Genomic DNA, 13,877 nt, shown 5'->3' with positions numbered 1-13,877 from the left:
AATCTGATGCCCAATCTCACCGTAGATTACCTCTACTAGAACCGTTTCCTAAACACCATCTTTTGACGAGGATCAGGCTGGATGAGTCCTCCTCTGTAAATATTATCAGGTCGTTGGCTTTGACCCTTTGGAAAGGAAATGTCGTAGTTCAAGATGATGCTGGCTAGAACAGTCTTGATTTGCGTGCCGGCGAAGAATCGACCCGGACAAGCGGTCTTTCCGAACCCAAAGGCGAGATTGTCTGGGCCAATGGCGGCAAATGACTGGCGGTTTGCCTCCGACTTGTCGATGGTGGTGGACCTCTTCTCGTAGAAACGGAAGCCATCGAACTCGTCCGGGTTCTCAAAGTACTCCGGATCGCGAGAGACGGCCACGCTGGGCATTGTGATGCAGGTGCCTCGCGGGAGGACCGTTCCGTCTGCAAACTTGAGAGATTTTGCGAGCTTGCGATTGAACGTCACTGCGGGTGAGAAAATAATTGTTAGCTTCAGTCGATGAAAGGACACTCTGCTGGTTGGTCTTATTACTTACTCAGTACAGTCTGGTTTAGTCGTTGAGATTCCTTGATGAATGAGTCGACCTTCTTGAGTCGGCTCATGGCCGCCATGGTCCATCCATCCTCATCCGTAACCTGCTGGATCTCGTCCCTCAAGGGCTGTAAGAACTGCGGGTTTGCACAAAGGTCAAAAAGGGCGTGCATGGTTGTATTGGCGCTGGTGTGGACACCAGCTAGCGTCATGAAGAGCATGTTCATGGCCAAGACGTCCAGGTTTCTGTCGTTGCCTTTCGCGGCGTCGACCATCCATTGAACCATGTCGACAGGCTTATCAGAGTTGCCGGATTTCTGGTCGCTCTCCTGCTGCTTCTTTCGTTCCGTGAACTGACCACGGAATGTCTTCTGGGCGACTCCTAAGTGTTTGCCTAGTTTCTTCTTGCTGTCTAGAAAGGGTGACACAAACGGACGAAGAAGAGGGTGGAAGTGTCGCAGAGTCTGGGCGACCACGACAACGTCGTAAGAGTACAGCGCAGCGCTCTCGAGCCATTCTGGATCGCGACTGGCAACAGGTCCGCTGAGCATGCGGGTGGCTGTACCTGAGATGACACGAACGATGATGTCGTGGACATTCAATTCGGACTGGCCGTCACCGGGAATGCGCTGCTTGAGCCAGTACTCGGCTTCCTCGTGAAGGGGCGCTACGAGCTTGGGCAGATTCTGGGTCAGCGGACTCTTGCACACCTCGATGTGCATGTCGCTGTTGAAGACAACATCGAGCTTGGTGTAAGGCCCCATGAGCCTCTCAGAAAGTCCGTCTGTCACATTGAGTGTTCCTTCGGGGACACTTTTGTTGATTTCCTCAATGTACGACGGGCTCAGGACCACTCGCTCCTCGTTGAGAGTCTGCACCCTGAACATCGATCCCTTGTGCTATTCGCTCCGTCAGCATGCCTCCTTCGCTTCCACTGCAAAGATATGTGGATCAGAAAATTGCTACTCACCTTTAAATACGCTTCATTGAGAATTTTCAGGCCATTCTTCTTGAAGTCACGTTTCGCATCGGCAAGGCCAAGGCCAAACAGACTCCCGAGGAAACCCGGATGCTTACCAGCTCTGGGGATCTTCCGCAACGTGAGCGCGGGTAGCAAATAGAAATAGCTCCAGAATAATAGTGCCAAAGTAGCGCCGGCAACAGCGAAGCCCTGAGCCTGTTCCCGCTCCATCAGGCTACGGATGATGGCTGCCAATGCCTCCATCGTTTGAATCACGTTGAGACCTCGTCAAAAGACGTTTAGTTGGGAATAAGTCAGTGTATCTACGTAAGCAATCGATGTACTAAGATACCTGGGGCATCTTCACGAAATGGACGAATCTTGATGGCAAGGATGAAAGAACTTGGCGGTGGGCTGGTGACTCTCTGGCTGGCTCGTATACTGCCGCACGTTGTGGCGTGGACGGCGCCCAACAAGGACAAACCGCCCGCCTCAGTGCACCCCAAATCCTACAGTAAGAAACATTTCTCCCCTAGAAGAGCTCGTCAGCCGAGAGTGGCTTTCAAACATAGATCCCGACATGAGATCCGTTTTTGACTCCTAGAACGTGCAGGCCGAGGGGAGGGGCGGATGCCGAACCCTGCATTGCCTAAATAGGAAATTCTCTTTTCGGAGCGCCGAATGCCGTCCGTGTAAGCCGGACGTTGCTGCCGAGGGAAGCTCGTCAAGAGATAGACGGGACAACCATCGGAGTAAAACGTGAGGACTGAATGAGAAATGGATGAGACCTGCCATGTATAGAGGCCAAAAGGTCGTCTGACTGTGGCATGCAACGTGTAGCTTGCCTGGTCCGGCCTCCGCTAGCCTGGAATTAGATTATACCACACACTGGGCCGCATCGTAGTCTTCAGTTATTGATCCAATACAACCGTGAAAAGAATCAGAAGACAGTTCAATAGCAATGGGAGAAATCAATTCTCTCGTTGACGGCGTCAAGTCGCTGATGCAGCGAGCCTTGCAGTACTATGGTCGCGAGACAGGCTTCGGCACAATGAGTGCTGCGCCCTACGACACAGCCCGGGTGGCTCTCGTGGCGAAGGAGGTGGACGGGAGAAAGCAATGGCTTTTTCCCGAGTGCTTCGAATATCTTTTGGCCACACAGTCCAGCGCGGGAGGATGGTCGTGGACAAAGAACGCGGGCGACGCGAGCATTGACTCTATCCTCAATACGGCTGGCCCCCTCTTGGCTTTGAAACGTCACGCTGCCAACCCGCTTCAGCTTCATCACGATCCTCAAATCCTGGCAGAGCGCATATCAAGAGCAACAGAGACTCTCAGGTCGCATCTAGCCAACTGGGATGTCTCGACCACGGACCACGTTGGCTTTGAGATCATCGTGCCTGCGATGCTCGAATTCCTCGAGCAAGATGATGCTTCTGATTCCTCGGTCTTCGATTTCGACGGCAGAGCGCCTCTTATGAAGATCAACCAAGCCAAGGTGTCTAGGTTTCGACCAGAGTACCTGTACGGGTCACACTGCATGACAGCCCTTCACTCCTTTGAGTCCTTCATTGGCAAAATCGATTTTGACAGAGTGTCGCATCACAAGACGGGAGGCTCTATGCTGGGGTCGCCTTCATCAACTGCGGCATATTTGATGCATTCATCAACCTGGGATGACGAGTCAGAAGCCTACCTCAGGACAGTTGTCAGGCTTTCTGCAGGCCAGAACACAGGCGCCATCCCAAGTGCGTTCCCTTCTACGTACTTTGAGACGTCATCGTTGCTGTCGACAGTGTTGAGGGCTGGGTATACACCTGCTGAACTGGAGTCAGCCGAGCTTACGCAGATGACTGAGATACTACGCGAGGCTTTTGAGCATGAGGGTGGCGTGCTGGGCTTTGGTAAGTTTTTCTTTTGTTACCCCCAAGACGGTTTAACTCTCGCAAGTCTAGGATGAAGAGCTGATGGTGCCCCTCACAGCTCCGTTCTTTGAGCCGGATGTCGACGACAGCGCAAAGACAATCACATGTCTCACGCAATTGGGACAACCTTCCAGCTCACGAAAGCTTATCGACGTCTTTGAGGCGCCAACTCATTTCCGCACATATGCTGGAGAGCGGGACCCAAGCCTGACTGCCAATTGCAACTCACTTATTGCCCTGCTGCAATCGGATCCACTTGGTTCTTCTAGCCAGATCCTCAAGATTACAAGGTTTCTCAGTGATTACTGGTGGAAGAGCGACGGAAAGATCAAGGACAAATGGGTGCGTATCTTTCGCCATTCGCAATATCAAGACTCGTGGCAGTCGTGACTAACCGTGGTGTCGTAGAATACGAGTTACCTGTATCCATCAGTCCTGCTTGTGGAGGCACTGGTTGATGTCCTGACGGTAGTAGAGCAGGGCAAGTTACCAGACGTCCTCGACGAGGAGACTTTGAGAAGACTCGCCATCACTCTTTTTCAAGCCTGCTTCCGCCCACTTTTAGACCAGAAGCCTGGCGGCTCATGGAACAACTCGGTCGAGGAGACGGCCTATGGCGTCCTCATCCTCGGCGAGGCTCGCAAGTTGCATATGTTTGACGACCTCCTCGAGCCTCTACACACGGCTATCGAGCGCGCTGCCGCATACATGCGAGCCAACCAGGACCAGCCCGCTCGGTACATCTGGATAGAGAAAGTGAGCTATCCCTCGCCCGTTGTTGCGCAGTCATACGTCCTCGCCGCCCTACGCGTCGCCAGCGACACCTTGTCGCAGCGCAAAGCCCCTTCTATCGGCTCAGGCGTGTGGGACAGGTCTCACGCATCAGGCCTGCGCAAGCACGTCGAGCTCTTTTCCCAAGCACCCCTCTTTGCCGCGCATCCTCGTTGGGAGCTCGCCGGCTCCATGGTAGAGTCGTCCCTCTTCACCAACATGGTGCGCAACCACAGGACGGCCGTGTTTGACCGCGCCGACGTGGGCGAGGACAAGTACTTTGACGTGATACCTTTTTTCTGAACCAGCTCCAACAACCGGGCGCGCTGCTATGTGTGCACCGAGTTTATCTACGAAATGTCCATCATTGCGTTGCTGAACTTTCAGGTTGATGAGTTTATGGAGGCGACTGCTGGTCCAGGTTTCGTCGGTCAATTTGATCGTCTCCGTAAGCTTATCTGTGAAATGCTCGCTGAGGACCAGCCTGTTCCCATTGTGCCATACGAGACCCCAAAGTGCGTTGAGGACACCAAAAGTACTAACGGCACCGAGGGTATCAATAGTATCGATGATACCAATGGCACTCATGAAGCCGACGGCACACATGGCACCAACGGCACCCATTCCACCAACGGTACTCATGATACCAAGGTAAAACTTGCCAACGGCACCAATGGAATGAATGGGACCAGCAGCGTCAATGGAACCAAGTGCAACCTCCCAGTCAACGCAATCGACTTAACAGGCAGAAACCCTGCATACATCCGCGTTTTCTCCCACCTGTCCAAGTTTCTCAACTTCATCTTGGAGCACAGGTGGGTCAAGACGGCCAGCGAGTGGGATCAGAAGCTCCTCCGACGTGAGCTCAAGACGTACGTCTTGGGCCACACCCAGCAGGCAGAGGACAATCTTGGACCTCGAGACCCTGTCACTGGACGATCTCAGCCCGTGTCAACCAGGACAACCACGTTCTTCAACTGGGTCCGCACGACCTCGGCGGACCATATCTCTTGCCCTTACTCCTTCGCCTTCATCTGCTGCTTCATGGGGTCCACGCTCACCCCACAAGGTGGAGGCTCTGATTGCTTCCCCTCGGCGGGCGAGAAGTACATGGGCAACGCCCTGTGCAGGCACCTCTCGACAATGTGCCGCATGTATAACGACCTAGGCTCTACCGAGCGCGACCGTGACGAGGGGAATCTCAACTCGATTGACTTCCCCGAGTTTGCGTCTCACAAGGACGTGAAGAGTATGCAGAGGGCACTGTTGACGCTGGCCGACTACGAGAGACAGGCCTATATGGACACGCTGACGAGGCTGGGCAAGATTGGGTCCGATTACTGCGCCGAAGGTGATGTGAAGGATAATGAGGGAGCGAGGCTGGGGGCGAGACGCATGGCTATTTGGTCCATGTTCTGCGAGGAAGTCGACTTGTATGGGCAGGTGTATGTGGTGCGTGACATTTCCGCCCACATTGGCAGTGAGTGAGATGGACCGTGGGGATGTTTGTGTTTCCAACCCTTGGGTAGATGTAGATATAGATGTTCGTATCAGCGGGCAGATAGAAAAATCCGAGACCTTGATGACCTGCATATAGCCTTGCGAACATCCCTTTGCCATGAATTAACAGCCAGGCATGGAAGATTGGAACTCGGAGTATTTAATGACTAATTACACCCGCTCAACTTGACTTGGCAGCAGCCAGTGTTCGCCATCTTTAGTCTTCTTATCATCATAAGCATTAGTTCTGTGTTATCATGAAGAATCGCATCAGTTCTACTTCATTCCTTCATGATCAGAATGTTTATTCGAAACCAAGGACCCCAGGAGCGAGTGTTTGTTTAACGATAAACAACAGTCAACCAACCAGGTTCATATCATGCCAATTATCTAATCTACAAGCAATACTTACTAGTGTACCTCGGTAAACTGTGCAATCTAATCTCGGCGTGACGATTGGTCCCTCCAGCTAGTTGTCGTTCAACAAAGCAAGAGAACATCACATCCGTCGGAAGTGCGGAAATAAAACGACAGGAGAGCATGATAGGGTAGGTCAAAGCCGAGTACGAACGGGGGATTTAACACTGGCCGTCTCCAACGGCGTCAAAGCTTAATATGATACACAGTCAGACAAACAGCTTGCACATGCAGTATTTTGGATTCATCCAGAACCAAGATGCGATGGGAATGCAATCCTTTCGGGGCATTCACCAAGAACCGACACGATCTAAAGCTCAGGCGGCGTGCGCGCAAATCTCGATTCCATGCGAGCCGCGGAGATCGCGTCATCGAACCCCGACATGTCGCAGCTCCAGCAGTACCAGTAAGCATCTCGCATGCAATCATCTTCTCGCATTCTTCTTTGCCTCTTGCGGAACAGGGGGGCGAAGGATCATCAGAACTGTGGAACGAGCCAATAACTAGGTGCCGATCTCCCGCTTCCATCGCTCCTCATCCAAGTACTTGAAGAAGCTCATCGTCCAGCGACAAGCTCGCTGCGATCCAACAATGTCTCTGCGCTATTCGACCTTTGACAATACCCCGCGCCGACTCACGGGCGACGACACAATGGGCACTGACGACAATACCAAGGGGACACCGCCCACGTACGACCCTAAGGGCGAGCATGGCTCTGTTGCGCCGGACCCTAGTGTCGAGGATTCTGCGATCATACCAGCGGGCGTGCTGGATCCCGTGTACGACGCCAAAGCACGTGTGTTAAATCGTGCAGTACGTCTCATCCACCTCCGCTGTCTCACAGAGACAAACCAAACTGACGAGTCCCAGATCCAAGACATCGGCATGGGCTGGTACCAGTGGCAGCTCTTCATCGTCGTCGGGTTCGGCTGGGCCGCGGACAACCTCTGGCCAATTGTCACCTCCCTCGCCCTCACACCTATAGCCAACGAGTTCCAGCCTGCGCGCCCCGAGGTCTTCACCCTCTCGCAGAACATTGGCCTGCTCATCGGCGCGGCCTTTTGGGGATTCGGCTGCGACATCTTTGGGCGCAAATGGGGCTTCAACCTGACGCTGGGTCTGACGGCCGTCTGGGGTCTCGTGGCGGCTGGCGCGCCCACCTTTGGGGCGGCCTGTGCCTTTGCCGCCCTCTGGTCCTTTGGCGTCGGCGGCAACCTGCCCGTCGACTCGGCCATCTTCCTCGAGTTTCTGCCCGGCTCGCATCAGTACCTCCTGACGGTGCTGTCGGTGGATTGGGCGCTCGCGCAGGTGGTCACGAACCTGATCGCGTGGCCGTTGCTGGGCAACTTTACCTGCCAGCAGGACGCGGAAACGTGCACCAGGGGCCAGAACATGGGCTGGCGCTACTTTATCATCGCCATGGGGGGCCTGACGCTGCTCATGTTCTTCATTCGCTTCGTGCTCTTCACCATCTTTGAGTCGCCCAAGTACCTCATGAGCAAAGGTCGTGACGAGGATGCCGTCCGCGTGGTCCACGAGGTGGCGCGTCGCAACGGCACAACGTCTGAGCTGTCCGTGGAGGATCTCAAGGTCTGCGAACCACCGGGCTACGTCCGTAACACAGACGTGCGCACGACGCTCAAGCGCCACCTGGACAAGGTCAATTCGAACCAGATCAGGGCGCTCTTCTCCACGCGGAAGTTGGCTCTCAGCACGGGACTGATCATGGCCGTCTGGGCGCTCATCGGCCTCGGATATCCCTTGTACAATGCGTTTTTGCCGTACATCCAAGCCACCCGGGGCGTCGAGTTTGGTGACGGGAGCACGTACATCACCTACCGCAACAACCTTATCATTGCCACCCTTGGCGTGCCTGGAGCCTTGCTTGGCGGCGTTCTCGTCGAGTTGCCCCATGTCGGTCGCAAGGGCGCACTGTTTGGCTCGACAGCTCTGACAGGGGTCTTTCTCTACTGCTCCACCATTGCTCAGTCCTCGACAGACCTGCTGGGATGGAACTGCGCGTTCAACTTTACAAGCAGCATGATGTACGCAGTCCTGTATGGGTACACGCCCGAGCTGTTCCCGACGCCGCAGAGAGGCACAGGCAACGCATTGACAGCGACGTGCAACCGCATCTTTGGTGTCATGGCGGTATGTTCCTTCAACAAGTGAGACTCTGAAATTCCACTAACGCGGTTCCAGCCCATCATCGCCATGTTTGCTAATCTGGAGACGTCGGCACCTGTCTATACATCCGGAGCGCTCTTTATTGCCGCAGGCCTTTTGGTGCTGGCGATGCCATATGAATCGCGTGGCACGGCCGCCTTGTAACAAAGAAAACTACACACTCATCAAACACTCGTACATAACAGACACGAAGGAGGCGGTGACAGAGTCGAGGGGTAGTGGCTGGGGTCACTTTGGAAATTTGGCTAACGTGGAATCATATTAGGACATACTGCCTTAGGCAGAAAAATCTGGTAACAATCGAGGAGCCTCGTGCTCCTCTCCTTGCTCCCTGGTCATCCAGAGCCGTAGAAAACCCGTCGATGCGCACGCAGTAGCGACACGTCCGTGCGTGACATGCATGCGGGACGGACACAGTGACAATGACCAAGTAGATGGCAGGTCATGATAGGTACCGGTGAATGGGATGAATGTATTCAATGGTCCCAGCGCCTCGCTCACAGGCCAAATGCTATGCAAATCATACATGTTCCGTCATATAAATCATCCATCATTGCACCATTTTGATCCTCCCCTCCAACACCGGCGCAATCGTGCGTGTCCAGTCCACACTCATGGCAAGGTCCACACTTGGGTCACACGCGCTCTCCTTGAGGCCCGTCTTCCTAGCCCATCGATTGAAGAACTTTCGCATGAGCAGCATATCAAAGTCCATCTTGTCGTCGTCTACAGCCTCCGGGTCGTCATCCTCGCTGTCCGAGTCAGCGTCGTCGTTCACCGGCGCCTTGCTGAGTCCAATTCTTGACTGGAGAAATCTCGTCCACTCGTCTCCCGATTCAGAGGCTGCGGCCTGCTCTGCTGGATTCCGCACCGGTGGGCGTGTTTTCTCCCACTCGTCGCTGGCGGATGTGTTGGTGATGACGGGACTGAGCGGCGTGCATTCGCTCGTGGCTACGTCGCGCCAGTGGTCGGGAAGGTTCTTCCATTGCCCGACGGTGCGAAGGCCTGTAAAGTACTGGCGAAGCATGGTGGAGATGAGAATACCACTCTCCTCGTCGATGATCTCTTCCGCTTGGCCACCCTCGGATTGGACGAGGAGAGGCATGTAGCCATCTGGGCGTCGTTAGCATTTTCTCGCAATGCTACGCAAGAACCACTCACCCTTTCCTCTGCCCATGTAGCCTCTCGTCGCGAGCCTGTATTTCCTATCCTTCTCCCACTCCTCGCCATTGATCTTCAGCGATAAGATCCTTGAGCCGCTTTCCCTTTTGGGATCAAACTCGAATTCGATCCCCGAGACCTGAGGAAACCGTCCTTCCAGCGCAGGATATAGACACACGCCATTCTCAAGCGCATCCCAGATCATTTGTCCCGTCACCCTCAACAGCACAACAGGATCTTCAAAGGGGAAACATGTCGTGATATCCTTGATCCGGATCGCGCCGGGCGGATAGATCTGTCCTCCTCGAATGGTCCCGGACGCCATGATTGTGCAGTCGGCGCCATGATGCTGGCGCATCACATCACAGACGAAATTGCCCATGTTGGACTCCTTCATCCGCACCGTACTGAAGCGAGCGTCGAGAGGCGTCGCTGTCCAACCCAATGGCTTTGACAATGATTGTTTTAGCTTCGACGTCAGCTGACCGACTAGTTTGACGGCGGCAGGCTCTTCGGGGATCTCCGACGTCACGTCTCTCCTGGTAATGTCAAAGTCCCATCGCCCGGCGTCGTTCCTCCATGCTTCAATGTAGCTCATCTGCTGAAAGTCCGAGCCTGATCGAAGAACGTGGCTACCCTTGATCAGGGAATGTGAATAGTGATGGTCGTGTCCTCCGAGTATAATGTCCATCAGCCCGTCCGTCTTGTCTGCAAGCTTGTTGTCGTTGGGCTCGCGTTGGTGGCTGAGGCAGATGACAATGTCGGCCCCTTGCTCCCTCAGCCCAGGTACCAGCTCCTTGGCCGTTTCGCTTGCGGATTTGTAGATCAGGTTTGGTGGGAGACTGTTGATTGTCGCCAGCCACTCGCGCTCGCCAAGGCCGATGAGACCAATCTTGAAGCCATTCGAGGAGGTGAGCATGTGTGTACGTTTCGCGTTGCCCAATGGGACGTCGTTGCCGAGTGCTGGGTCGAGGACGTTGGCGAGAAGCCAGGGAAAGTTCGTCTTGGAGGCGAGGTTTTCGAACTGGCGGACGCCAAAGTCAAAGTCATGATTCTGGATTTAGTCAGCTCTAGTCCATTACATAGAGGGGACATGGGTGCAGTAATACGAACTCCAACACAGGCACAGTCTGTCCCAATCGTGTTGAGCACCGGTACCATGTGCCGACCCTTGGTGACCGTACTTTCCAGGCTGGGATTAAAGACGTCACCAGAGAAGAAGGTCAGAAGCTCGGGCTGATTCTTGAACTGCTCCCCCGACTGGTAGTCCTTGATGAGGCTCATGAAGCGCGCAAAGCCGCCCACGGGCTCGGCGCTGGACGGATCGACGTGGTAGACATCGTTGTAGTGCAAAATGCGCAGGTCGGGCGCTGCCTCATGCGGTGAGGCATGTGTCTTGGAGGAATTGGGCGGTATCTTCTGCTTGGAGGGCATGTCGAAGTTTTTTTTTAATATAGCTCTATGGGAAAGCGTCTCGACGAAAGTGGAGAGGAAAGATGAAGTTATGTTTGGGACAGTCTTGCGACGTAATGGTGGAATCAGCCCACGGACTGGAATGGAAGCTGGAAGCTGGAGGGGGTGTGGACTTGGAGGGGGTTCTACGGTGGAGGGGCAGCGGAAACTTGCAGCTGACCATTAACGATACAGACGCTGTGACTCGCTGCAGCCCCTGGAGAGCGCTCCACCAGACGCGGGGCTCGGGAGGACTGGAGTCGCTGGACCCTGAGATCCCTGAACAGGTGCTTTTCCAAGGTGGGATTTATTGTGCGAATGATCGTGAAAATGGTATCCTCACTCCTTGTTCCTCACTCTGTGTTAAATCTTTAAACCTCGCACGCTTGTCATCAGTTCTTGGACCCCAATGTCAACCCCAGCTCTTCCACAGTCTGGTCCCAGATCCTCTCACCCGCCGCCCGTCCTGTCATTGTGTACATGCAATTAGGCCACGGCTTGATCACGCCCTCGCTCACAAAGCTGCCATGCGACTCTTCCCCAGCCAACGCAGCGAGCAGATTAGCCCTTGCACCATCCTGGATACTGCGCCCTACGGCCTTCTTGAACAATCCAAACAGCAACGCGCCAATGCCCTCAGCAGCGCTTGTCCCCATGTTGGTGCCCTTGCAGAAACCAGGATTGGCTACGTTGAGAATGACATAATCCGGGTCAACGCTCTCGGCGAGTCTTGTTATACCTTGCTGAAGGAGAAGCTTGGTCTTCATGTATTGCTCGCTGGCATCTGACGTGGGGGAATCGAGGTCCCACAGGGACGCTGGTAGTTTCGCCCAGTACATGGTGTCGCTCCCCACCACTGTTAGGCGTGCTGGTGCAGGGCCTCGTCTTTTCGTGGTGAGAATGGGCACCAGCAGAGATGTGAGCAGGACGGTGGACAAGTAATTGACCTGCAACGACAATTCGTGCTTGGTCTTTTCTGCCTGGGCGTATGCGACGAGCTGCACGCCCGCGTTGAGAATGGCAATGTCCAGGTGCCGTAACTTCTCGCAGTCCTTGGCGAACTGCACGACGGATGAGGGATCGGTCATGTCCAGTATCATGACCTCCACAGTAGCGTTGGGGAACTCCGTGCGCAAGATTCGCGCAGCGCTCTCGCCTTTTGACTGTGAGCGCACGGCGAGGATCAGATGCGGCAGTTGGAGAAATAGCATCTGACGGGCAAGTTCGTAGCCAAGACCAGTGTTGGATCCTGAGATGACTGCTGTCTTGTTGGCGAAGTTTGTTGATGGGGGAGTAGCGGGGAGACGAGCGATGAGTTGCCTGTGGAGGAAGCCTGGGAAAGAGGTCTCCCATTTTGCCTGGGATTGGAGTTTGGAAGACATTGGTCGGATGGGCAGATGATTTTCGGTGGAAGATATGTTAATCGTTCTGTGCTGAAGGAAGATGGCAGTCACTGTTGTTGCAACGGCGACATGTTGCGGACTATATATGTGTAGCCGCTTTCAGCCTATCCACTCACTTGTTTCAGTCGGTAGCCACATGTCAATTCAAATTTCAGTATATGATTAAATAGCTAGAGCACAACGCTGGTTTGTGAGTGTTCTCGCATCGGGCCGCCTGGGCGTCATCTATATGTTGCTCGATTGGGAAGAGGTGCCCCACATTCGGCCGCCGAGTCGGCCGAGGACACGGACGAACCGCCCGGCCATGTTAGTGGTGACGTTTGTCCGCTGACCCTATGATATTTCGCGACAAGAACGAGATAGGACGTTTTTCTTTTTGTTTTTCGTGCGAGCTGGGTTCAATTTCGATCAATGAAGGGTCTTCGCGACCGAGTGGGCTCCCAATCAACGCCCATACACTCGTGATCACTGACGAGCGCCGTCACTAACAAACTTACAGAGTGCCATGTCCGCATTCCCTCTTTGGCGCCCTCAATGATTTAATAATCAGACAAGTCGTTGTAGGTACCATAGTACTCGTTATCCGGAGCCTCCGGCTCCCTGCTTCTCGACTTGTTCCTGGTCCTCATAGGAATAGCCTGCTCCACGTCCCCGCCGCGTCGGCCAATCCACTTGTTCCACCAGCCTTTCAGCATGATTCCGATAAAGACAATCGCCATGACGATCAGAACCGCAGCGAAGACATCGCATACCTCGACTTCGTTGTGAACGTTTAGGTGAGACGTAGCGGGCTTGAAGTGATGGAGCTCTGATTGAGGCATCGACGGTGGTCCCGTCTTGGCGGACTGCAGCGCGAACCGGCTCTTGGTGTGCTTCGAGACGCGCTGCTGGCCGAGCGCTTGCTTTGTAACTCTGAGGCGGCGACCCTGATTGGGTTGGTTGAACTGCTGCTGCACCACCATCTTGGGGGTGTCCTGCTCGACGTTGGAGTTGGGTGCCGTGGCCCTCTTTTCGGTCGGCATATTTTTCGTGGAAGAGGGAAGCATTGCGCGTCGATTTTGTGCCATATTAACGAATAATGGCTTCTTTGGATCCGAAATGGGGTATTGTTGCGTTGTCTTGGTTTTTCGGGACTGATTTTGGGAAGAACGTGATGATGGGTATTGCTCGTAAGTGGATTGCCTCCTGCTGATATAGAATTTCTTGGACATAAATGTTTTGCAGAGACGTAGCCTCAAATAGTCGATCAAGGGGTATTTATTTCTCCGTTGGACACTTGTCGACTTGCCCTGAACTTAAAGAGGCGAAAAGCTTAGATGGGCAGGGCTTCTGAGGCCCACGATGCCCTGTATCTCGTGACTTAGGGGGAAGCTTGATACGATGCCAGCCGAACGTAAATCTTGCAGATATGATAATTTCGTTTAACCTTTGCGAATAGTTGTACGCTGACGTGCACAAAGCGGCTTTCTGTTGAGAATCAATGGGGGCGGTGCATCATCGGAGGAGACGTCCTTCTTGGATTTCCAATATATACGCAGTGATACTCTAGATTGGCGACTAATAACATGCCAGG

General features: G+C 54.1%; 6 protein-coding genes across 6 annotated transcripts; 2 read left to right on the top strand and 4 right to left on the bottom strand.

The window, feature by feature from the left end:
• Window positions 1–35: 35 nt before the first annotated feature.
• Window positions 36–1,752, bottom strand: J7T54_007177 (Ent-kaurene oxidase-like protein; the record flags this gene model as incomplete). The annotated part of the gene is made up of 3 exons (XM_051510856.1): window positions 36–460; window positions 532–1,426; window positions 1,498–1,752. The coding sequence occupies 3 exons, from the start codon at window positions 1,750–1,752 to the stop codon at window positions 36–38; spliced, it is 1,575 nt and encodes a 524-aa protein (XP_051366390.1).
• A 697-nt stretch (window positions 1,753–2,449) lies between these two features.
• On the top strand, window positions 2,450–6,511 carry J7T54_007176 (Copalyl diphosphate synthase-like protein; the record flags this gene model as incomplete). The annotated part of the gene is made up of 5 exons (XM_051510855.1): window positions 2,450–3,392; window positions 3,472–3,755; window positions 3,822–4,469; window positions 4,530–5,664; window positions 6,423–6,511. The coding sequence occupies 5 exons, from the start codon at window positions 2,450–2,452 to the stop codon at window positions 6,509–6,511; spliced, it is 3,099 nt and encodes a 1,032-aa protein (XP_051366389.1).
• A 181-nt stretch (window positions 6,512–6,692) lies between these two features.
• On the top strand, window positions 6,693–8,432 carry J7T54_007175 (putative MFS-type transporter-like protein; the record flags this gene model as incomplete). Its single annotated transcript, XM_051510854.1, has 3 exons — window positions 6,693–6,914; window positions 6,972–8,252; window positions 8,304–8,432. 3 exons carry the CDS (start codon window positions 6,693–6,695, stop codon window positions 8,430–8,432), a joined length of 1,632 nt encoding a protein of 543 aa, XP_051366388.1.
• A 406-nt stretch (window positions 8,433–8,838) lies between these two features.
• On the bottom strand, window positions 8,839–10,883 carry J7T54_007174 (Trifunctional nucleotide phosphoesterase protein-like protein; the record flags this gene model as incomplete). Its single annotated transcript, XM_051510853.1, has 3 exons — window positions 8,839–9,401; window positions 9,450–10,503; window positions 10,563–10,883. 3 exons carry the CDS (start codon window positions 10,881–10,883, stop codon window positions 8,839–8,841), a joined length of 1,938 nt encoding a protein of 645 aa, XP_051366387.1.
• A 410-nt stretch (window positions 10,884–11,293) lies between these two features.
• On the bottom strand, window positions 11,294–12,283 carry J7T54_007173 (uncharacterized protein; the record flags this gene model as incomplete). The annotated part of the gene is made up of 1 exon (XM_051510852.1): window positions 11,294–12,283. One exon carries the CDS (start codon window positions 12,281–12,283, stop codon window positions 11,294–11,296), a length of 990 nt encoding a protein of 329 aa, XP_051366386.1.
• A 560-nt stretch (window positions 12,284–12,843) lies between these two features.
• Window positions 12,844–13,350, bottom strand: J7T54_007172 (uncharacterized protein; the record flags this gene model as incomplete). Its single annotated transcript, XM_051510851.1, has 1 exon — window positions 12,844–13,350. The coding sequence occupies one exon, from the start codon at window positions 13,348–13,350 to the stop codon at window positions 12,844–12,846; it is 507 nt and encodes a 168-aa protein (XP_051366385.1).
• Between the last annotated feature and the right edge of the window lie 527 nt (window positions 13,351–13,877).

The sequence above is a fragment of the Emericellopsis cladophorae genome (assembly GCF_022114955.1).
Source record: "Emericellopsis cladophorae strain MUM 19.33 chromosome Unknown NODE_2_length_1295279_cov_118_880017, whole genome shotgun sequence".
Lineage (NCBI taxonomy): Eukaryota > Fungi > Ascomycota > Sordariomycetes > Hypocreales > Bionectriaceae > Emericellopsis > Emericellopsis cladophorae.
Note: the sequence above shows the minus strand (reverse complement) of the source record. Positions and strands in the feature narration are given on the sequence as shown.